The sequence below is a fragment of the Phaethon aethereus genome, assembly GCF_964289735.1.
Source record: "Phaethon aethereus genome assembly, chromosome: 9".
Lineage (NCBI taxonomy): Eukaryota > Metazoa > Chordata > Aves > Phaethontiformes > Phaethontidae > Phaethon > Phaethon aethereus.
In genome coordinates, this window is record NC_138585.1 from 9,114,664 (window position 1) to 9,139,524 (window position 24,861).

At 39.2% G+C, this 24,861-nt stretch overlaps 1 protein-coding gene across 1 annotated transcript in view; it reads right to left on the reverse strand.

The window, feature by feature from the left end:
* FARSB (phenylalanyl-tRNA synthetase subunit beta) overlaps positions 1–24,498 on the reverse strand; it is a gene marked incomplete at its 3' end in the record, with an annotated part of 41,575 nt that extends 17,077 nt beyond the window's left edge. Inside the window, exons 1-15 of the mRNA XM_082003450.1 lie at positions 23,559–24,498; positions 22,356–22,411; positions 21,035–21,189; positions 20,433–20,505; positions 19,817–19,932; positions 19,221–19,371; positions 17,896–18,004; positions 15,503–15,573; positions 14,122–14,183; positions 13,984–14,035; positions 12,349–12,410; positions 11,712–11,919; positions 11,206–11,286; positions 8,225–8,317; positions 5,697–5,814 (exon numbers count right to left, since the gene is read on the reverse strand). Coding sequence (XP_081859576.1) covers positions 5,697–5,814; positions 8,225–8,317; positions 11,206–11,286; positions 11,712–11,919; positions 12,349–12,410; positions 13,984–14,035; positions 14,122–14,183; positions 15,503–15,573; positions 17,896–18,004; positions 19,221–19,371; positions 19,817–19,932; positions 20,433–20,505; positions 21,035–21,189; positions 22,356–22,411; positions 23,559–23,616 — 1,465 coding nt within the window. The 5' untranslated portion in view covers positions 23,617–24,498. The remainder of the gene's footprint in view (positions 1–5,696; positions 5,815–8,224; positions 8,318–11,205; positions 11,287–11,711; positions 11,920–12,348; positions 12,411–13,983; positions 14,036–14,121; positions 14,184–15,502; positions 15,574–17,895; positions 18,005–19,220; positions 19,372–19,816; positions 19,933–20,432; positions 20,506–21,034; positions 21,190–22,355; positions 22,412–23,558) is intronic.
* Between the last annotated feature and the right edge of the window lie 363 nt (positions 24,499–24,861).

Below are 24,861 nucleotides of genomic sequence, written 5' to 3' on the forward strand. Positions count from 1 at the left end.
CAAAGCTTGCTGAAACCAGGGAAGACTCTTTACCTGACTGTCCTCTTCTGGATATTCATATGCTTTGAAAGCATTTTAAGTACATACGCTGCATTTCGGTTTGGACCAGACCTGCACTTCTGAAGGAAGTCTCCTGATCATGCCCACTTACCATGCTTCTAATCACACTGTGTAAAGCAACCCTACAGCACATACACCAGAGTCCTTTCAGTGGCAATGCAAGTCAGGACAGGTGTTCCAGAAGGGCACCTAAGAGCTTCAACCACTCAAGGGCATTCAGCATACATAAGCAGACTACAGCTAGCCAAAGGGACTGATTACATGCATATAGCACAGACCGTGAGCCATTAGCCGATCCCCTTCTATACCGCACTGCTTCGTAAAGTACACTGTTACAGCCAGATTTTCATGCGTAGATTTCTTCCCTTTCTAGAGAGTTCTCTGCATCTGTAGTCTCTTAGTTGCTCATGTCTAGATGGACATTCTCATATTTATCTCTTCCACTTAATGATAATTAGATACAGGGAAGAAATGTATATACTGAGAGCAACTGAACTGCCCTAAAAAAAAAAGGCAATCCTTCAGATCTAGTAATACTTGTAATGTTTGAGGGGAAAGAGGGAAAAAGAACTTCTTCAGTAGTGAAGGAATTAAGAATGAATGAATGAAGAATGAAGGACTGAAAAGAACAACTCTCCCTGGTCTGCAGGTTAAAGTAGGGCAGCACTGTGTGACATAAGGTCGCACGTGTAGGGCTTTCCTATTTCTTTCCGAGAAACTACCCAAAAGAAACGTACATGAAATCCAGCATATGCCAGGGTGAATTTTGTTCTTTATACAGTCAAATTGTGTGCACAGCAGGCATTTGTCAGGACCTCTGGTCATGAAACATCTCAGCTGGACTTAAGTGTTCCCAGAAAAAAGGCACTGCACTACATGCTGCCCAGAGAGAGTATGGTTAAAGATCTCTACAAGGTTAGTGACTTCATGGGAGTTACAGCTGCATCTACAGTCTGAATTGTACTTCCACACAGTTCTGGATGTAAGTATCAGAACGGAACGCCTCAGACATCAAGAGATGGTTCTCTTCTATAGGCATCAATTGTTTGCTACTGCATTCAACACAAGAAATAGGGGACATCAAAATAAACAGGAGCTCAAAACAGGGAAAGGAGTAGGTTCTTCAGGCAGCACAGAGTCAAGCAGTGAAAATTCTTCCCCATGGGATTTTGTGGATGCTGGAGGTTTACACAGCTCTGAAGGGGCAGAGGAAGCTCATAGGAGATAAATCTGCTTGTTATTGAGACAGAGAACCACGTTTGAGTCTGGAAGTGCCTGAGCTACTCGTGGCTGGCAAACAGGGGAGCACTCCAGAAGTATTACGTACACTTACTCGCTCTCATGCTTGTCCCTTGACAAACACTTTTAGCTGGTGTTACAGACAGTTATTGGGCTAAATAAGCCTTTGGTCTGACCCAGCATAGCCAATCTTTGTGCTTGATGTACAGTAAGATTAAATACAATCAGAAACTCTAGTGCTCACTGGGTGTTCCTGAACTTTTAATACCTACCACATAAGAAATTAGACTTTAAAAAACAAAAAAAATTATATTTACATCTTGTCTATTTGGTCCAACTAACCATTTAGTAGCAAGGAAAAAAATCTATCAAAAACTAAACAGGAAAACATTTACCAATTGGCTAGAAATACAAGGATTAAAAAGGACTGCAAAATACAGGAGCAAGAGCCTACACAAAGGATGAAAGCACAGCCTTTTTGAGCCAAAAGTCATTCAAAACTTCTAGAGCAGCAATTTGGCAATGCAGCTGCAAGTTTTCTTGACAGTCACTGAAAGCTGAACTTACGGTGGCACTAAGTCTGTATTTTGTCAGTCAGGAACTTTTTCCTGTCATTATAATAATTTGCAGTATTAAATAATGCTGGAGAATCCAATCCTGAAATTAAAATAGCAACACAGAGAAGTAAAGGCTACAGAGAAAATATCAATAAATGCAACGTCTGAGTATGCTGGCTGCTCAGTTCTGTCATTATGGATCTCTGTTTCCTAGCTCTTCTAAGGTACCAATTAGTAATACGCGGTCATGAATAGTGGATACTCTATGTTGTACTGAGCAACAGAAAAGAAGAAAATGTTTTCCCCTCCCTCAAGTTTTTACTTGTTCCTAAGACAGCCTGTTCTTTGGGCTAGATGTTCAGTAGAATCATTTTCTTTTTTTCTGCGATTCACTATGCTGGCAGAATTTGTGACAACTATCTGAATTTCATTATTATTTAGATAGTCAATGGTGTCTTCGGATCACTATTCTTAACTAATGCATCAGAAGTAAACATACACAACAATTTCTATACCTCGTCTATTCAAGCCAACTGTAAAAATCCTTGGTATAAAGGAAAGGATACATTTTCAAGCATTTAAAAAACTTGTGTTATAATACTTACTCCTTTACAGAGTTATATTACAACACAAGAAGTTCATTCACAACAGGCAATAGGAAGAAAAAAAGAAAGTATTAGGAACCGTATGCAAAAGCTGGCGGATGTTAGAAATGCTTCGGTTCTTTATAACTCACTTAAGAGACCTCTTGTGTCATGCCATGAAACAATTCTATTTTTTAAATGAGCCTGCCAAGTATGTCAACCTAAATTATATATATATATATTTCTGAGACTTCAAAGCACTTCCTGGGGATGCTGCTGAAAAACAATCCAAAGGATGGGCAGCTGCTTAGGAATATGTGAGCCAAAAGAGTGCAGAGGAAGATAAAGCAGGGTTGTGTGCTGCCCCCGTCCAAATTAGAGATGCTTCAGAAAAAATGACTGGGTGATCTGAAAGGGGGCACCTGCTCCTTTAAACTTGTCTCACAGCCTCCCAAAAATCCCAAACTATTTTCTGCATATAACATAACATTTCCAGACAGTTTGGAAAACGCTTCAAAATATGGCAGCAGCTGTAATCACAAACGATGTAAATTACGCTAAATGTGTGCTACCATAAGCTTGCCAGATTCCCCAAGATCATTGGTTGGAGGTGATTTTCTAATGGATTAATTTATTTCGTTGTGGTAAGGGAGAGAAAGAGTATTCTCTGTTAGGACTCGTGGTGCAAGGTGATGATTTATACGCTGAGCTAGTGTTAACTACCCTACCAGCAGTGACTACCTAGTGTTACAAGCTAACCACACAAATGCTGTGTAACATACTCAAAATCAGCACGTTTCCTCCTGCCTCCAGAAGAAACACTTCTGCTCAGATTTGGTTCCATTTACTTATATTAAATCTGGCACACGTTTTGCTAATTTAGTACGTCAAACCTTTCTGCCAGATATGTCTGAAGAGAAATATGTTCAGTTCACCTTGGTAAGCATGAGTTCTGTGTAAGAAGGTATTTTATTAAAAGCCAGTGTGTTTAAAAGAGCTAGGCTCATTCACACATGAATGACTACAAGATGCCATTTCAAATACAGTTAATGTCAGTACTCTTTTGACCCATACTTTTAAAATTATTAATTGGAAATTCTGCATGCCAAAATCATGAAATAATAAAATTAAATTAGTCAGTCTGATGACATAAGCCTTCTGCAGGAAATCTCATTCCATATGTGAGAGGACAACCCCACATTTTTCAGTGTTTGCAGAGTTACCAGTTATTTCTTTCTCCCCTCCCCTTTCAAACTGTTTATTAGGCAAGTTTAATTTTGGAAGTAAACTTGGGAAAGACAGTAGTTATTCTAAAGACAACATTAAAAACAATTTCAGATACTGTTCACAGTCTGCAAGTGCTTAACCCATGACAGGGCTGCCCAAGAGCATAGGGTACAAAGCTGGTGCCTCAGAAGTCATTATCTTTCATCTGTTGCAATGAATCCCATCAAAATGAAGTACACTAAAAAATCAGTCTTTATAAAGCTGTTCAGCAGCCATCCACATAAATGAAAGCTTTCAAGAGCTGCAATTAGCACACACGAAATAAAAGTAATCAATTTAACTTGCAAACTTTATAAAACCAGAATATTTTATATATAAAGTCTTATTCCAAGATAAATAGCCCCACTCTTGGTTCTGAAGAATGCTGATGCTATTCTGCCATCTGTACCACGTTTTTTGCATTCTAGCTAACTCCATGACCAACAAGGAATGAGCTGCACCACCAAACTGTCTGTATTTAATAAAATAAAAAAAAAAGTCTACATGGTTTGCTAAAACTGCTTATTTTGCTTGGCAAGGCTTTTTTTTTTTCCCCTTAAAAAAAGTAAGCTACAAATTAAATTCATCACCAAAGCAATTTACTTGCCATTTTGTTTATGCCTTATATAAACCTTTGTTTTGCAGATCCAAGATACCTTAAATACAACCACTAAAATCTGAAACCAGATAATGAAACAACAGAACTGTTTCTGCTGCTGAATTTAAAGTAATGTCAGCCTTTTTCACTAAGAGGCAAGACTTCAGAGTTGTAACTCAGTGTACAAGCATTTCCTGCCAAAAGCTGTAGCTTGTGCACTCCTTTCTCCCTAATGTACCATATAGCAATAAATGCATCAGTAAATTTTAGACAAATTTTTGACGTTTTAAAAATCCATTTTTAGGTTTTTTTACTTTGATACGTTTTCCCAGATAAACAAGATAATCTGAAATTTTGATCCTATATAGTGAAATCAGTGCAAAGAAGAGAAGCCCCATCACACAGGAAGGATTTGACTGAAGCTTTTGAACTAGCTGCTTTGGCTGTTTCATGTAAAACAATTAAGGTTACAGAACAATTCAAAGGCAGCCACGCTCTTTTAGTGTAGTTTGATGAAGTGGAAAGATAAGGAAAATATTTTATAGATGAGAGGGGAAATTTTATACTTTGAGCTTTTTATTTATTTATACATTTTTATACACAGACTTGCTCATTCTTACCCTCTATCTGTGCTACAAATCGAACTCATCGTATTGGTTGTCAGTTTTCCAGAAGATAATTTCAGACAACAAATACAAGTAATCCTGTTTAAAGAGGATTCAAAGATGGAAAAGGGATTCATGCTGAGACACGCTGACCTCAGCATTTTATTCTGAGTTACAGCTCTCCACAGTAGAATCAGTCTGCAAGTACAACCTGCTATTCCCAGGCTTGAGACATACTGCTTTTCAGCTGGCACAGCACTGCACATCTTTGAGACTGCAGCAGTTTAAACGGGTTCTAGTGCTGCAATAGCAGCATGCCTTCAATATTTACTACTTTCCAAGGTTTGTGCTACTTGAAAACATTACTAGCAGGGAGCTTCTCTCATGAGTTACGGCCCTGATAAGAATGCAAAGGAGCACTAGATGAAGAGCAAGTAAAAATGGGTGCATCAACGTAAGCAATTTAGAGCAGGTTCTTTTTTGGTGCAAAATTGTCTTGCATTTATCCTTGGAGTCTTGCAGTATTATTGACAGATTTTAATGGATATTTTGATGCCTAAAAATATTTACAATGTACCCATTTACACATCTGAGAATCCTATCTCTAGCCACGCTTAAAATCTAGCCTGTTATGCCAATCTCTTAACTCATGCATATAAATTAAAAACGAGAATGGAGTATGCAGTGATTATTATACTTCTAAAGAAATACTGATTTACTTACTATTACCATTTAGCATGTAAACATGTATTTCCATTAGCAAAGATTTTGAGGAACCTTCTCTTACCTGTATTAGGATCTTTTACTACAATGTCAGAAATCTCAAAGAGTTTCAGAGGCAAGGGCATCTTTCGGTTAGCCGCAATAGTTTTCAGCAGCCCAGGAAGGAGGGTTGTACGTGCCACCTGCAGGACAAATGTAGTTGCTGCAAGTTAAATACCTTCCAAAATAGCTCATGTTAGATTTCTTCATTTTTTGTTTTGCTCACTTGTAACAAGAGTTTAAAAGTAGTCAGGTGCAAATACTGCACTAATCTCTTATGTTTGAGCATCTTTGTTTTAGAATTATTAAACCTGAAGAGGCACATTCTCTGCACATTCTTTATACTGCATTTTCTAAAAGAGCATATATGTGACCTTAAGAATAGGTATCATCTCACAGATGCTTGAGTTGCAGTGCAGAGTAGAAAAACAAGCAATACAGAAAGAAGTGTGAAGAAAACCCATAAATTTAATCTCATTTATGCAAAAGGTAAATACTAAGTGTTATTTTGGAAACATTAAATGCTATCTGAAATATTATCTTGATACCTGCCTGATATAGGCAGAACCTAAGTAACAGAAATGCATATATTCAGATTGCAGTTGTGGACAACCTGAAATATATAGAAAACGTATGAAAAGGACCAAGGCAGGAGGCAATCATACTGGTGTTCTTACAGATACATTCACACATACTTCTTGTGTTCTCCATTCAAATATTTCCTTAGAAGGGCACCATTTTTTTTTTCAAACTCAAGAGTCTGATTCAAAACCCCAGAAAGAATCACAGAATAGTTTAGGTTAGAAGAGACCTCTGAAGGTCATCTAGTCCAACCGCTCTGCAGTGAGCAGGGACATCTTCAACTCAGATCAGGTTGCTCAAGCCCCATCCAACCCGACGTGGAATGTTTCCAGGGATGGGGGCATCTACCACCTCTCTGGGCAACCTGTGCCACTGTTTCACCACCCTCACTATAAAAAATGTCCTCCTTATATCCAGTCTAAATCTACCCTCTTTCAGTTTAAAGCTGTTATCCCTTGTCCTCCCACAATAGAAAAGAGATGGGAGTGACTGTCTGCTGCTTGACTGCAGGTAAAAAGTTACCATGTGCTCAGCCATAGTTACTTCTTATCATGGGGCATGCAGTATTTCTGTGTATTTATCCTACTTTTCCTAACCAATGAAGAGTTCCAGCTGCACACTCAGCTGGAAGAAGGTCCCTGGCATCAGCCTGCCCTTGTCCTGCTGACAGAGGATAGGGGATGGGGGGAAAAGCCATCCTGAGAATCCCATCACCAGTTAACATCTAAAGCAGGAAGTTTTTAGTGCATCACGAAGACTAATCTGTCCCAGTTTTCAGGGAGGCCTACAGATTTTAAAAGACAGGCTATTTTTTGCCACAAGGAATATTCAGCCAGTAATATAACAGCTTAGCAGCATTGCTACTCAAAGGCCTGCAGTCTTTGAGGAATAGGAATCTGAAATGGCACCTGGCTAGAAAGGCTGCCAGTCCTCCTCTTTTTGTTCCTTTTCCTTTATTGTTTATTTGTAGTACATTCTATATTGCTCAGTTGTAATCACCATGCCAAATGATATATATGAACAGGTGATAATAGTCTGAACAGGTTACAACAGTGTTTTGCATGACTGCTTATTTGTGGTACCAAAGAGAACAGAAAATATATGAAGGTACCCAAAAATTCTGTTCCTGAATCTCCGAGCAGCAGCAGCAGATCTTTTAGTATTAGATATAAGATCTAGAAAGGTGTTTTAGACGCTCAGGGAGACCAGACTTACTGAAGAAGATCTTGAGGGAAAAAAAACCCCCACACAAATCACAAAACATTAATTCCCCCAGACTGCTGAAACTTTTCTAAACCTTTCTAAAGAGTGTTTACTGTTGTATTTCTTAGGCTAGAAACAAAAAAAGCCTCTAAATTTACCTTTTCTGTAAACTAAAGAAAGCATCTTTCTCTAAAAGAAATAAAAAAACTATGGGTATACTTTTAGGTATTTTCAGAATTGTTGAGAATACTGTATTTGAGCTCTCACTGTCTGCTCTAGCAAAGATCAAATGATGTAGAAATGGGTATTAAAATACTTAAAGCAATACAGATTTTTTTAAAAAACAGTAATAACAGTTCATAATTTTTAAAAAAGTATTTCCTATTCAGAGCTCAGGAAGTTTAGAAATTGACAGGTCTAGTAGTTCAGTTTATATTGAATGGCTGTTCTAAATGTGGGAGTTGATCAATCATCTGGGATTTTCTGTAATAAGACAGCTAAATTTACCACATGCTGTCATACAGAGCATGGTATTTTACTTTATTGAAAAGCTAATAGTATTTCACACCAAATAAGGTATTTCTTAGTGAGGGAGTAACAGAAAATGACTGCTAGCAAGTTTAGCACAGATATATGTACAGCCTCTTTAATGCAGGAAAAGTAGCTCTATAGTTTATAAATTTTATTTCTTGTTGGTTCCTTTTTTTCCTCTTTAAATATAAAATCTGTGACAATGTTGCTCTCAAAATTTGACCTGAATTATCTCACCTGAAATTCTGCAGTTTTGGGGTTTGCTATGCGCACTGCTTTTGTTGCAGAGACATCCATGCCAAGTTTATCTGCAATGTCTTCTTGAGAACACTGAGAGGAAGAGACAAAAAACCACCAAGGTCAAGTAGTTAAAATAGACAGTAAGCCACTGGTGAAATTTGATATCAAGAATGAACAATGCAATTGTGGCACTTGCTCTGAGGCCCCATAATATATGCTCTCATTTGCAACACCTGCTCATAATAAAAATTAAGCCCCAGCCTTAAGACTAAGTAGGCAAACTGGTTTATCTACAAACGTTAATTACTAACCAAAATAAAGCAAGCTTAAAAAATAAAAAAGGCAAGTGTTTGTTTAGGAATTTGTCATGGATTGCTGTCATCTGTTTTAAAAACAGAGGCTCAGATTCTGCCCTGTGACTTGCAGTGAGTAAGGAGTTTTATTCTGAAAACAGCACTTGTAAAGGGACTGGTACCTGAGCCTTCTCACAAAGAAAACAATCCTTTGGGTGCTACTTACTGTCTAAGAAAAATGGGTCATATGGTGAAGCCTTCAATCTTCATAGCTGCATAGGATTCTCATCGTTCATTATTGTTGGGTTTTTTTTTTTGAGTTGGAGTATTTTTAAAGCCCTTATTCTCAAGGTGTATTTTTAAGCTGGTCAGTAAAGCAATACACACGTGCTTTATCAGGCTCAGATGATGTCTGCGCACATACAGCAACAGATGCTACTAATAAGATCCACATTATAGATTTCCAGAACTTATAGCTTTATTAATGTATTAAAGAAACCAATAGCAGACTAGGCATGTAATTGAGGATTTGCTAGTATACTACAGTCTCCCAAAAGTGTCCCCTTTGCACTGGCAGCACTCCGAAAAGTGTGTTGATAGACCAAATGTGAGGAAAATGAGCAGATGATACCATCTGAAAAAGCGGATTATTGAATAAAAAAAAATAGAATCTTATATGAATGCTGACCTTAGGAAGAGAAAACTGTGTTAAACAGTTTTCAGATGTGTATCTAAACTACAGCATATTACTGTGATTTAACTAAATGCATTTTGGCTAAATTGGAGCTCCTCACTGAAAGCAATGTTATTGTGTACAAGTATAATTTAGGGCTCAAACCAAGAAACAGATTGTATGCACAAATACATAAGCAGTGTTTGTCATGTAACACTGGGCTACAGAATGTCATAAAACAAATGATATTTGTCATAGTCATAGGCCTCCCACTGGTGTCTTAATAAAGTGTTGGTGACACAGCAGACTCTGGGTTTCATCATGCCACAGCAGAAATACAAATATGTAATGTGATAACATGATATACTGTGTGATCTTACAAAATTCTGCTGTTGCAATTCATAAAGGTCCTCACTTGTAGTGATGCAATACATCCAGTGTTTTTAAGCATATTACCTATTCAGTGCTGAAAAAATGGAATTATATTTATTAGTGAATAAGGAAAAATCTATAAAAGCTTGACCATAATATACATATTATTTCCCCAACATGGTACTACCACAGGTAGTCTGGGTATCTTTGTCAAATACTAGCGCTGCAGGAAGTAATACTAGGTATTGTCCTGGTTACTTCAGACTGTAGAATTAGTCCAAATTTTGCTTTTGAAGCACCATGAAATGTGAAGGCGTTAAAATTTTATTCAATCCATTTGGATTACCAACTTCAGTTGCAATACTTTTCAAATGTATAGAAGTGTTTTAGGAGCCTGCATCACTGTATCTTAAAACCTTTGAGTAAGTTATCAAAAACTAATCTGTGATCAGATAACTATCTCTTAAAAGTTGTATACCTTCAGGGATGTATGCTTCTGGCCATATAGTAAGTTTTAAGTTCAGGAAAAGGTTAAGAAATTCCACAGATGTTTTAATAGAATATGTGATAGTAGCTCCCCATATGCTAAAATGTCCACAAATTGCACTTTAAGGCAAAGGCTTTGAGCAGATCTTGCAAGAGAAAGGATTTTCTAAAATGCATAGTGTATTTTCAATAGCTGACCATGCCAATCTCCATGAATGGACAGTTACCATATACATTTGGAGGGCATGGGCGTGTACTTAACTTTTTTTTTTTTAATAGTAGATCGGGTTCTCTGATCCAGTTCATAACTATGGTAAAGGGGTATGAACAAGTAGCCATGACAAAGATGAGCATTTTATTTCAACAAAACAATTTTACTGAAAAATTTCAGTATTAGAAATTATGCCAGCTGTTAGTACTGGAGCGGCACATGCTGTTGCAAAGTCCTAATTCTTGGTAAAAGAGTACTTGCATGGCTGTAACAGATACTATGAATAATACCTGCAACCAGTGATAATAAAAATTACTGGGGTTTTTTTTTGTTCTTTCATGCCAAAAAAATACCTGTGTTGAAATTTAGAAAGGATTTTGTGTCCCCTTAGTGTGCATTACAACTCTTTTACAGGTATTCTTAAAATAAACTCTTTGCTGACTGAATAACTATGTATCAACTTGGTATCTAATGCAAGGAGTAATGGGCAGGTGATAATATTAAGAGAGACAAATAGAAACAGGGTAATCTCTAAACTGTAGTAATATCCACCAGAAAGTACTAAATTTTTATGTTTGTTTTCCAGATTATCAAACTATGATGAATTTCACATCTGGTGATTAAAGTCTCGAGAGAGACTTGCTGTCTTACAATTTCATCCTATCAAGTTAAACTAAAAACAGTACTTCAGCAGCTATTTTTGCCTCTATACTTAGAACTACATGCCATATTAACAGTGACTCATTCAATTTCTCTGACCTACGAACTCATAAAATACTATACTATAATTCCAAAGCACTAGGAAACAATCACCTGCCAAAACAGTAACGGATAATACTGTTACATTTATACAACAATATATCCACAGACCATCCGCTGCAGTTTTGGCTGCATCGCTGTTCCAACACGCAACTAAGAAAAATATGAAATCAATATAATATACCAGGGCAAAAGTGAGTGCTTCAGTGAATCCAGCAGCCGCCAAGTCCAGTCTCAGAAGTTCTGTGAGCTTATTGAGAGGGAGCTAAAATGAAACAAAAACCAGTTTTCAACTTCCATCTAAAAATATTTTGCTATTCTTTCCCAAGGTGATTCTGCCTGTTACATTATGGCGAATTCACTACGGAGGTACTATGCCTGTGTGTTTAAAATTTTTGAAAGCATCAGCCAGCTGCCTTTAGGCTTGCCTGAGGAAATGAATCTCCCAATTAGAGATTTAATGTGGGCTCCCTACTTAAACCCTGTCTTTTTTCAAGTACCAGCAACCACTGGTCTTGGACTTATTCAGACCAGTGAGGCATCTGTTTTGTATCCTATCCATGGTAAATACTTCTCAAGGCAAAGCATGTCAAAATATTTAATTCCTAGGTTCTGTTTTCCCCAAAGCCCTTCTGGCATGCACTAGTCATTTACTGACAACAGAGCGTTTATTTGAAGGGGCAATCTTACTTGATTAGCTATGGTGTACGTTTTCGGAATAGTCATCTGAATGTTGTTATAACCATAAGCTATTGCTGCATCTTCTACGATATCACATGCATGGATAATGTCTGCTCTGGTAGGAGGGATTTCAATCTCTATATTGTTCCCATTCCCTATGACGTGTGACTTCAAACACATCCTAGTCAGCAGCTTTGCAAGGCTTGATGGAGTTTCACTGAAACAAAACAAGAAAGTAGTAATTTATGGATCTTGCACTGTATCGACTGGCTTTTTAAAGTAATCAATGTTTCTGCTGCATTGCCTTATATCCTGAGGAATCTTCAAGTGCTTTATGGACTGCACATAGATTTAGTATTCCATCAGAATCAGCTCAGATTCTAACTCTTGAGACAGTAATTTTTCTTTACATCATAACAGTTGTGTACGGCCATAAAGAATAATTCACTTTCCATGAAAACAGGGGAAGAAGTCTTACAGAGTTATCTAATTACCCAAGAAAACCCCTGAATTTTTGATAAATTAAAAAAAAAAGATCACATAGTGTAAACATTTTTTAAACAATGCAAGAATCAATGTCTTCTAGTACCTTTTTCATGATTAATGTTTATGAGTAAAAACTATGTTTTCATTTGCAATAACACACCTGATTCCTATTTTCTTGTTAATTAGTTCAGGTTTCACCTTCTCTTTTCGGTAAGCCAGTTCCTAAAAAGAAAGATAAAGCTTTTCAGCATACACAATGCCTGCCATTTCTACCTAAGAGGATTAAATTTTTACAGCTTAGTAATCTAGCTTCTAATTACAATACTAAAAAGACATCCACAGAAGACAAGTGTGAAATATTATGCCAAACTTAGTATTTTCAGGTAACAGTATTGTTGAAAACATGTTATAGTATGTGGTGCAAAAGCTGTTCTCAGTTAAGCTAGAAGGTTGAATGCAGCATGAAATCCTTGTTATTGAAACTTCTGAGAATTTCTGATATATGCAAGTAACAGAGTTTCTGAAAGTTTCTAGTCACCAATTCATCCTAAATCAAAGCCCTAAAGCAGTGAATGTTCATGCATGAGATCTAGTACAGATCAAATGACTTCTTTTAAGAGGAACAGGAAAGAAAACTTTCTGTTCCTGTATTAGCACAGAAATATCTATCAGTATTTTACTTAGAAAGTTTGCAACATATTTAAGAAAGTTATTTTGTATGTATTTACTTACGTGTTTCTAAACCTCTAGATACACAAATTCTTAAAAACCTTAGCATGTAAAACTTTGGGGATTTTTTGCTCTATTTTGTCTAGGGAAGCTACTTTGGTTACTGCAGAGATTTCTGCTTTGTTGGATATCTCTTCAGGATTCTAGGTCTTTCCTCTGTTGATTAAAGCTGACATTGCTAAAAAAATAAACTAAAATACCCCTAGAAAAACTCTCAGTAAAAATAAGTTTCTTGCTCTCTAAACAGTTTGTACTTGCTTGATACATCTGATTTTATGAACTCAACCAGATCTCTGTTTGTCTTCAATTACTTTCAGGAAACGGGATGAATTGCTTTCTTTATACTTATTAAGAGAACAAAAAAGTAAGACTCCATTACTGCAGAGGTCTGCCTGGGACTCTTGAATGCAGGCAAACCTGCACTTGAAGTCAACATCCTGCCTTACAGACCTTTATACAGTTGGAGTCTATAAAGTGGAAGACTGAAAAATCCAGTGCTACAAGGTTATTTTAACTGAAGGGCGTTAAAGCTTCCAGATCTGATAAGTAAGTTATGCTGAGGCTGATTTCAGTTGTCCACTAGTTTAAGCCTGAAGGACCTCTTCCTGCATTCATTTTTCCTGATTTGGAACACGTAGGTTTTAAAGGCTTTAGACACAGATTATGACCTTTGATTGCGATCTTTACTTGTTCCTGAAAAAGTTCATATCACATGAACTCTAAACCACAATAGTCGTTACCACTCGTAACTTTAAACCCTACCCTTCTTTTTGGAGTATCATGCTACGTCAGTGAGACTGTATTTTTAGCCTTATCATAAATTAGTGGTGCTTCAGAATGAATTTCCTAGATAAGGGGAAGCTGGAGCTGGCGTTATTTTTCGTGGGGCTAGAGAAGGCCCTGACTCGCTAATATACAGATAGTGCCAAGCTGAGCTTTTACACTATACCTCAGAACCAGTATATACGTTCTCTGCAGAAAAAGACGACAATGTCACTCTTACCAGACTTGGTGTAAATAACATCCTTTCCCTAACGATACTGAGATATCATATCACTATGCTTACCGGGTAGATGTGGGTCTTCCCATTAGGATAAATTACTTCTGCTGCTTCAACACTGAGAGAGACAGAAAAACAGAAGTAAAAATGCTTTTAACACATGGCCCAAACGTAATGTCTCCCTGACTGGAGATTTATACTCACCTGAATGGCTTCTCACAATATTCACTAAACATCGTGACTATAATATCAAGAACAATTTTTGCCTATAAAATAAAGATAATAATCACATTGAAATCTGTCATCTAATTGTGTTAAAGTAGACAAAATATCTTAACAAAAAATGGGGAAAAAAAAAACTTGCCTTACACTCTCTTCATTCTATTCTATTAATAACGTAACAACCAAAATCCTAGGAGTCTAGAATACTAGACTGAATCTTTAAAAATGTTTTTCTTCTGCTGCAAAGACATTTATGCAAAAACTTGAAATCTTTGGTTTTCAAGATTCTGAAGCATTTATGTATCTTTGCTAAACTCTGTTCTGAAGTTACACAGGGTCTTTATTACCAGTTGGAACTAGGTCTTTCCAACCTTTAGTCTAATTAGTCATTTCACTGAAGTTCCAAGTTAGAATGGAGGGACTGAAGGACTGTGTTTAGAAATACATTACCAAATAGCCTCATCTGCAAAATCTTTTGTTTTACAGTTAATATTTTAAGAGATTAGTATAATCATGAGATTCAGATCAACTTCTCAATCTACAAGGGCTGCTTTTTGATGCCTAACAGTATAATTTCCCTCACGTAAACAGAACAGGTCTATTTTGATTTTTACTTTCAAGGCAAGCAGTAGTGAGAAGCAGTTATTTATTAGTTTGCTTAGAGGCCGCTCCCCAACATGCAAATTTATTTGTGTTGTTAACATATAATTGTGTAGTAGGTTAAGTTAAAGGTATTTTTGCTCTTAAGTGTCAAAATACGCACTTTAGGGAAACTATCAATGGATGCACAACCTATAGTCAAGAACAGGCAATTATAACTGCTAGGTTTTCATGCTTCAGCTTTGAATTACAGAATTTGCATATGGAAAGGCTTCCATTTGACAATTACTTGCACAGAATCCCTGCTTGAAAAAGATAACTAAGAAGAAGTGTTGTCTTCCTTCCCTCAGTCCAAATTTTAAGTAGGAGACAAAATGATGCTTTACAAAGAGTATTCCAGCAAAATAGGCAGTCTTAGTGTATTTTACTCTTTTCAAAGCCTTTCAGATTTAGAAAAAGTTTCCAACAACATCACCCACACAATTACTTAAATTCATTTCTTGTACAAACTGAACACTTAGTGTCAATATAAAGACACAGTAAAAACAAAATCCAAAGAAAACACAACGCTAACGATAGAGCAAGCCTAAAACTGTGTTGAAGGAACTCCACATAGTCCCACAACCTATCCTGCCCTCCGAAATGGGAGGTTTGCTCCATAAAGTAAATGCCTGGCTATTGTAGGTCATTGTATTGGAGCCCTATCACCCAAAGCAAAAACAATGATATTGCAGCATATCAAAAGCAGGAAAGATTAATTTACCTTTGTAATATCTGTGCCTGTACATTCAATAAACACATTTCTGGTGTTTACGCTTATTTTTGTATGATCTCCTAAAACATATAAAGATAGAGATGTTAAGAAATTACACTGACTCCGTTTGTGATACAGAAAGATCGTTGTCATCTTCAGCAGCTTAAAAATCCACTATGCCTACTGCACCAACATTCACAATTCTTATCAGAAGAGCAGTTCTTTTTATTCTTAAATTTATAAATCAACAAGAGGAAAAAGACAGACCAGATTTACTGACCAGGTTATGCTTTCCATTGAAAGGCACACAAATCTATAGGTATCTCAGTATCCAGCTGACAAAGCAAACTAGCAGAATAATGGCCATCTGCTGTTGCAAACTGGTTCTGCACTTCCAGAGCATCTCATCTTTCCTGGCTTTAGTAACACATTTGCATGTGATGTGTGACGTAAGAAAGCAGCCTTGGACAGGAATGTATGAAATGTTTTTTAAAAAGTGACTTAGATTGATGAATATCCACAGCTACTTCTGTGAATAACCAAGATCTCTTGACACTGCTGATACATCATGGGTGTAGCTACATCAGTGACTCAGGTCCTAGTATGAGTTCATTTTAGGCATGAATTTGTTTTCTGTCTGTACTTGGAGTCATGAGGTGTGTACTGAAGCACTCAAAACTGTTTCTCATCTGGAAGAAGCAAGGTCAAAAATACACTTAGAGGCATCATCTAAAGTGTCTCTCTTGCAAATTGGATGCAAGGTCCCCCAGTAGCTGATTCCCTACAAAAGTGGCATTCTGTTAGTAAGCCAGAAGCAATTTAGAGCAGCTGTACAGAAATCTGCCTCGTATTGCCTGTTAGGCACAGATGTGCAGTGCATACCTTGAATGAATTTCATTGCCAGTAATCATGCAGCGTGGACATACACGGTCTTAAAATTGTACCGGATTGTGCCAAATCCAACCTCTGTCCTTCTTGCCTGTCCTTGCACCATTCACTAATGCAGATGCACGCCACAGGTGGCAAAGGGAAGCAAACACTTGGATACACATGGGCATTCTTGCTCCCTTTGTTGGACCCTGAGCAAGCCATTCAGCTTCTGTGTTTTAGTTTCCTACCTGACAAACTAGGTCACAGCTAGACTGAAAGTCAGGTGTACTAAAGATCTAAAGACTGAGGGATCTTGTATTCCCTTCCCTTTGATGCTGGTGCTGTACCTCTTTGCAGATGGAATGTACGCAGCTCTTTTGGACACACTTCAATGCAAATATAACCTTTCACTTAAGTGCTTGTAGATAATAAAAAAACCCAATACATATGTTTACATTTCATTATCTGTTTCAAAAGTACCTTTAACCGGGAAGCTTCTCTCAAATACTGTTCTTTAAAACAGAGACAGGTGTTAAATTTAGCTCAACCTTTTTAATTGATAAAATGTAAACAATATGAAATGTTTATATGTGGAACACTCCCAAATTGGAATAAGCCTAACAAAGAAAGATCACTGGTTGACAGCAATTTCAGTTCAGAACAGTTGTTCTTACCAGTTCCTGTCACAGAGTTTGAGCTGTCTTTTAAGATTTGGTTAGCTGTTCAAGATATGGATAAGGTCAGTTAGGAAAAATACATCCAAAGAGATTATGACTGCAGATTTTATTGGTCACTGTAGGGAAACAGTTACCGATTCTTGACCTAAATATATAGGTACACTGAAATATCTTTGTTAAAGGAGTAGTTCTTGCTATGTCATTAATTGGTTTCAGCAAATATGGTTCTCAAAAGTCACCCATAGTTTCTTTTGTATTCAGAGGAAAGCCATGTCTAGAAACAAAGCAAAAAAGTCTAGACCTGTTCTTTTTAACCCATGAAAGTCTTCTGGAATCATTTGTTTGATAGCAAAGGGATTCGCAAGAACCGAATCACACTGCTGATAAATATACTGGGCTTAAGACCTAGGTAAAAAGATCCCTACTGTGACCACTTCAAACGGGGTACAAAGCAGATTGTTAAATAATTTTCAGTTTACAAAATAATTTCTTACACTCTTTTTTTAGCTAAATGACTGATGAACAATGTCCATGTATGCAAACAAAATGCTTTCCTAACAAAGGTTCCTATCACAAAGAACCTTTCTTGAGTTTATACCACACAAATCCAGAAAGGTACGAAAAGCTAAACAAAGGTTTGCAGTGGGACTTTTACATCATCTTGATGAGAAAAGAGGAACACTAGCAACTTGGAGGAGCAAAAAATTTGGCTGCATTTAAACTGAAAGAAGGAAAGAAGACTATGTAATTACAAATGAAACAATTTGAAGAAAACAGAACACATCAGTGTTTCTGTTAGGGACCCTAACTCACACACGAAATAGCAACAGTATAAATTGGCATAAGTAATCTTACCATTGATGATTGGTGGCATGGACAGAACAACACCATTGCTGTCATAAATGACAGGATAAAGTGGCTTGTTTTCAATTAGGTGTAAATAGTGCCGAAGATGGCTGTCAGTCTGCAAAAACAAAACACAACCTAAATTTCACGTTAGCTCACTTGCGAACTTCCATACTGCCCCAATCCTTTGCTGAGAGATCAACGGGGATTTTGGAAGAGGGAGGGATTGGGCTCAGAACTAGGTACTTCACTAGCAAAAGCTGTTTCCTCTCAGAAGCAAGAAAACTTTGAAATGACATAATTGGATTTTGTCTTCAGAAACATTAAAAATTATTTCTTTAAGGAATTCTCTCAAAGATGCGTAGGCCATGCTGTCCAAACAATGCCCTTGTTCTCCACAGCAGACCTTTCATTGCCAAACCCAAGGGCACAAATCCCTAGTTTATATTAACTTTCCTTGGAAGTGATAAAAATTAGCACCACATTACTTATAAATTGCTGAATATTGACACATTTATGCTTAGATTTGATTAAAAATTTACATCTGTTCCAATGATATAAGTATATGCTGTACCAAACCCATAATTTACTTTTAGTCTTTCTGATCCCCTTTGTTTCCTAGCTCTCTTACTCATCTTTAGTCAGAGATCTTTGAGAATTTATTTATCTCTATGACCAGTATACATGCTCAAGCAGAGCTGTATATTGTAATGACGGTGATAATAGTATAATTTTCAAACGCTGACATTTAAAGTGGCCCACGTAAACACCACAAAATTAGACCTGACAGAATCTTTTCCTAGCATTTATCTGGTTTCATTAGGACGCTGGGCCAAGAGCAGTGCCAGTCTTAACTTGAGCCTTTTACAGATACACTTGCCTAATATGTAGTTGGGTAAATAATTCAACATCTCCCCCAAGTAAATTGGCCAAATTAAAGTAACATTTTAAAATCTGATATTATTTACCTCAAGCTTTTCTCAGCTTTGTACACTGAGTATCTTACCAGTGTAAATAGATAAATATACATCCCTTTTACGGTATTATTAAGAGCATCATGAAAAGCAGTCTTCATGTGATAAATCAGAGGGTTAATACCAAACTCACTATTCTAAGAGTTATGCTTAGCCACAAAACACCATGATATTAACTTTCATGGACAATAAAGTATTACCATGTATTTCTCATGAATAAGCAAAATGTGGAATGTTCACTGAATGAAGCTACAGAAGGTATGTTTTATTTGTAAGACCAACACTTAATAACAAGGATATGAGATGTTAAGCCTTGGAAATCTATCTTCCTGCATTTAGTACAACAAGTCTGAAGCTTACCCTATACAGATCCATAATTTGTGAAGCTGTGTACTCCTGGGATTGATTCAAGGGCTTGAATTTAATTTCAGAAGGTGCTTTAGCTGTAAAAGTAAATGGACCAGAGATGGTGTCCAAGTCATGGGTACCTATTGCTACTAATGCTCTTCTCCTAGAAAGAAGGAAGGAAAAATAATGATTTTACTAGCAGTATTTGGAGTTCCTTTGGGATAATCTCATTATGCTCTGTATTGCTATGCATTCATAGAATTCACTGAAAAAGTAGCGAGGCAATTTTGAGAAGCCTAGAAATTATTTTCAAGAATAACATTTTAACGCATGTTGACAACACATTTAACAAAGGCAAATCTAATGGGACTGTTGCAAAATGCTTCTTTCCCAACTGTTGTAGGAGTTTTAACAGCTATTTATGTTAAAAAATATTGAGAGCAGGCAGAAATAGGCAAGGAAATGAGAAGGATCGAGGGAGCTGCTATAAAAGATTTTCCTTAGCATGAATATAAATATAGTGCCTCTCTGCAACAGGGATGTGCAGCTTTAACATGTGAGCAAATCATATATATTAACACTATACACAACTACATTTAAGCACTAACCTGCAAATATTTTGGTGTAGTTTTTCTTGGAGGTCAATGAAACTATCATAACGTTCCTTGGTAAAAGTTATATTACGAAGGACTGCAGCTACAGCATGAGGACGGACTTGGACAGTCTGCAATTTACAACAGCAACACACTATAAATTTCAAGTATACAGAATATACAAAATGAAGACTGATTAAATGTGCACTTTTCTTTAAAATATTCTCTTTTGTAAAGTAGTAATCAAAAGGAAAATTCATGGAAAGACATCAGAATCCTGAAGGGAAAAAAAAAAAACCCAACAAACAAAAGCACTCCAGGTCTGGCAGAGGCAAGGAGGTTTCCAACATACTATGTAATGGCCCAGAAGGTCAGTGCAATGTAAGCATCTGAAACTTTGATTTGATCTGCTACAAGGTTCACCCAAAATAATTTGTCTACTGTTCCTCCCCCTCTCCTTCCCTAAGAATAAATCACAATGAGTAAAGATATTTAAATTTCTTTAGCTCTTGTTCCACAAGTAAGATTTCCAGTCTCACTGCTCTTACAAAATTAGTACTGATAGTTCAGACCTATCTTGGTTGTTCAGAAACTCTCAATAAATTTACAAAGGCGCAGTAAACACTTTTACCTCTTCTGTGATAATCAGCCTCTGACCTTCACCCTGAACTGGTATTATCTTTTCGTACCTAGGGAGATTTATCCTAGAATAAAACCAGAAATAAGTCTGTAACTGAAAGACAGAAAGTTCCCAAAATGCAGGAAACTTTAGAAATGCAGCAACAATTACAGTAGAAAACTTCCTTAATAACATTTCTTGGCACATAAATTAGATAACTGTTTAAAACTTGTTTTCTATGGGATGGTAAACAGATCACTGAACTAGAAAGGAAGGAAAAGTCACAGCAGAACTGTGAAATAAATTATTTGTGTTGTTATTTATTACAGAGGAGCACAAGGAAGTTCTTCTGCAGGAGTTCTTTTGCAGAGGATAAGTCTCAAATGGAACAGCAACTGAAACATGTTACAACAGATCCAAACCCCAGTAACAATCTAGTCTAGTCTTTTAAAAATATATAATAGATTCACTCCAGAGGAATATCTGACAAATCTGATCTACACATAAGATCGTACTCAAAATCCAAGCGACCGCCAAGTTTGTTTACTGACCAGAAATGGACTCGTATTTAAACAAAAAACAAACCACACAAAAATCTCACAACTCTGCATTACCTTTCTTTAAAGACCTGCAGTCCTCGGACCAACCCTTCAAGGCAAAGAAGATCATAACGGTTGGCAGGAACATCAATTTTATAGAGAATGGTATCAGATGCACCCTTTGCCTTTTCTTCACCTTTTTCTTTACTTATAATGTCTTTCTCAGATGTCTGAAATTAAGCAAAAATGTGTTTTTAACCTGAAATAGCCTAACATTGACAGGAGTATGATAGTGAGATAATACAATAGGAAAAATCGTATTAATAAAGGTTTAAAGGTGTAATTTGGATTTATACAGCAAATGGACACACCCAATACCAGATATTACATAAAATCTAAATCTTTCTCAGATTGAGAGATTGTAATGCAGTATACCAAAAGAAAAATTCACTATTAGAATTTGAGTTTTAAAAAAGATTATAGAAGCAAGAGTCTCCAGGCTAGCAGATCCCAGTACAGAACTGGGACCTTATTTTTTGCAAGAGATCAGCAAATGACTTGTCATATCGAATCTATTCTGAAATAAAGTATAACATATGATGTTCAGATGTCTTTTGATAAACATCATTGGATTAAAAAGCAAAACCAAAACAGGTCTACTTGAACAAGATTTACATAGATGCAGTTAACAGAGCCAGCAAATTTTCACAAGTACAGAATCTAAATCAAAGCTTTAAATATAATTTAGTTACAACTTAGGTAACAATGTCCAGGTCAAATACATTTTTGTGGATATTGCACAGAAGAATGTGTAGAAAACAAAGCCAAACAAATCTTGTAAAATATATTCAATACATGGTCTTTGGCTTTATTTATGCTGGTAAATAATAAGGGGCCAGAGATTGAAGACCATGTGGCACAGACTGCTGACCTCCACAAAGTATAGCAATATGCCACCTTGGCCTCTCTTGCTTCCAAGACAGTAATTTTTGTATGTCTGTTTTTCTTTTCAGATTCAAAACATCTGTGTTAATACAGTCTATTACAATGGTATTCTATAACAAGAACCTAATGGTATGTGTCACATATTCTGCCCTGCGGTACAGAGATGTATGAACATGTTTTAGGATGAGAAGCCTGCTGCTGCAGTACTGCTGAAAGATCATACAGGTTGAAGGGGACCTTCAAGTCTTGTCCATGCTGTTTTCTGAGGATACCTGGCGCATGGTATCCTCCAAACCTTGCCTAGACATTTTCTTGGTACATGCTAGAGGGCATCGGCCAACACCGTACCAGGGAATATGCTGGAAATAATGCAATACAAACTCTTACCAAATATAAATGCTGTCAGTACACTACATCTACTGAAAAAGTAACAAATAAAAATGTTACTTACAACTTCATCAAGCTCCAAACCAAACTCAAAGCAAAGATCATTAAATTCTTCATCAGCTATGAAGAAAGAAGATGAATTTTGATTAATAAGCAGACCTCAGGCTTTTAAAGTAATTTTTTGTGTATGTTTTTAATGTTTTCAAAAAAGATAACAAATGCTATTTTGAAAAAAAGGGTAAAAGTAATTTAAAGAATTGCAAAATTTACAATATTTGCATCCAAGTAGCAGTTTCTTTAGTACATATGGAATTTATTGACACATTATTCTTACAATCACAGCAATGGCTTCTGAGCCTTGGAGTCTAGCTTCACTACCAGCTCCTCAGCCGAGTTTGTCAGAGTAACTCTGGCCTGAACAGATAATGAAAACAGGAAGGAGTAATTGGACAGCTTCTGCCAATAGCTACTTTTTTAATCAGTCAGCTTGTCATAGAGAGGTTGCATCAACTGTGTAATGACACGCGAGTAACACAACCCTGACCTGAAAATGGAGATTGGCACTCATGTGTTTCAAGAGCCCACCAACTCCAGTGTGGGCGAGATAAACTGCTGCACGTCCCTAAACGCAAATTCAGCCAATCGAACAGTTCTTAAGTCAGGTTTCTAAAGAGCCGGGGAAGAAGGACTGAATGAAAACACAGCATTAAGTGTTTGCTTTGCCTACTCGCACCGCTTCCGGCTCCTTTTTGATTTAACCGGTTCCTAAAAGAGACAGTGAAACTCCAAGCAGAAACCACGATTTGGAAGTGCGTGGTTCTGATTTCCCGAGTGATCGGGACTCAAACAGCACGTATCTGGACAACAAGCTGAAGGGTCCAGGGAGAACGCACGGCTTTGGCACGCCGTGGGCTTGTGGGGAGCAGGCGGCTGGGGAGCCCCGCGGAGACAGGCACGCACTGTTGGTCTGAAGCCTGGGCTTCCCCCGAGAGCTAGTTCAGTCCCGCGGACACGGGATAAGCAGCGAGCGAAGGGGTGCTGTCCGGGGATGGCTGGACCGCCCCATCGCCGCCCGGGCCGGGGCGGGCTGCCGGCGGAAGGCGCCTCGGCTGATGGCAGCGCGGTGGCCGGAGGGGGCCGCCCGGCAGGGCCGCGGACGCCTCCTGAAGCACGACCGGAGTGTTCCCGGGACAATTCGGCCGGGAGGCGCTGCGGGCGGCTGCACCACGCCGCCTCAGCCGCCGCCCGGCCGGTCCGCACCACTCACTGTAGGTCCTGCCCAGCGCCTGGAAGAGCAGGTCCCGCTTCACGCTGACAGTCGGCATGGCGGTAACCGGCTCGCACGCATCGCGCCTGCGCGGCCACACGCCAGGCCCCCACCGCGCCGCGCCTCCCGCCGCGCTGCCTGAAGGCCGCCCGCCTTTCCTCCCGCCTGCGCCCGCCGTCTCCGTCGTTTTCCGGCGCGACGGTGCGGAGGCAGCCCGTCCCGGCACCTGTGGAACGGCTCCGCCCGTCTCCTGCGCCCAGGGAGGAGGCGGGCAGCGCGCCGAGCACCGGCAGCGCGGCGGACAGCTGCGGCGGTGACATCAGCCCGTTGGCCGGGAGCCCCTGCGCCCTGACGGCGGCGTCCCGTGGCGTGAGGCGGACGGTGCAAGCGGCGTGAGGGGCGGTGGGCAGCGGGCTGCGGCGCGTTACGGCTGTCCCGACGGGGAAATGGGTGCAACCGGCACAGCGCTTTTGCAAGTTTGGGGTTTTTTGTTTTTTGGTTTTTTTTTTATTCATAGTGGATTTTTTTTGACGATACCTATCACTGACACCCCGGGCTAAGTGCCGGGGGTGGGGCGAGGTTGTGCACGTGCTGGTTTAATTAGAAACGAAGAAGCTAAACCCAAATACCGCAGGAATTTTAAGTTCTCCGTCAACTTCCATAAGTTCTTTAACTGTAAGAGTCTTAAGCGGGAGGCTGTGCCGGGGGGGCTGGGGATAAGGCAGAAATGGCGCCAGCCGCTCTGAGGAGAAAGGCCGCCAAAAGCCTCCAGCGTGGCTCAGGCGCTGCCGTGTGCGACGCTGCCGCCGCACAGCTTGGCTGCGGGGGCTCGAGGCTCGCCGCGCGCCCTAAGGAAGCCGCTGGTGCCTCCGCACCCGTTGCTCGGTGCCGTGTACTCGAAGCAGGGGCGGGCGCGGCGTTCGGCGGCTCGGGGCCGGGGCAGCGCCGGGCTGTGGAAGCCGCCTCGGACGTCTCTGTGACAGGGAGGGTGCAGCGGCCTCGCCCGGGCTCTGCCCGCTCCCGGTTCAGAGTCCGGTCTCCCGTGGCCGGGGCGGGGCAGGAAGGTGCCCGGGGCGGGCTGCGCCGGGGCGGCCGCCTCCCCCCGTCCCCGCCTGCCGGGGCCGCGCCCGGGCCCCGCGGCCGTGGGCAGCGCCGGCGGCGGGAGGGGGCGCGTCCCTGCGCCGCAAGCCGAGGGCCGAGGCGGCGGCAGAGCGGCGCGGCGGCGGGCAGGTACGGCGGGCCGGGACCGGGACTGGGGCCGGGGCCGGCGGGACCGTGCCTCCCCGCGCTGCTCTCCCGCCGT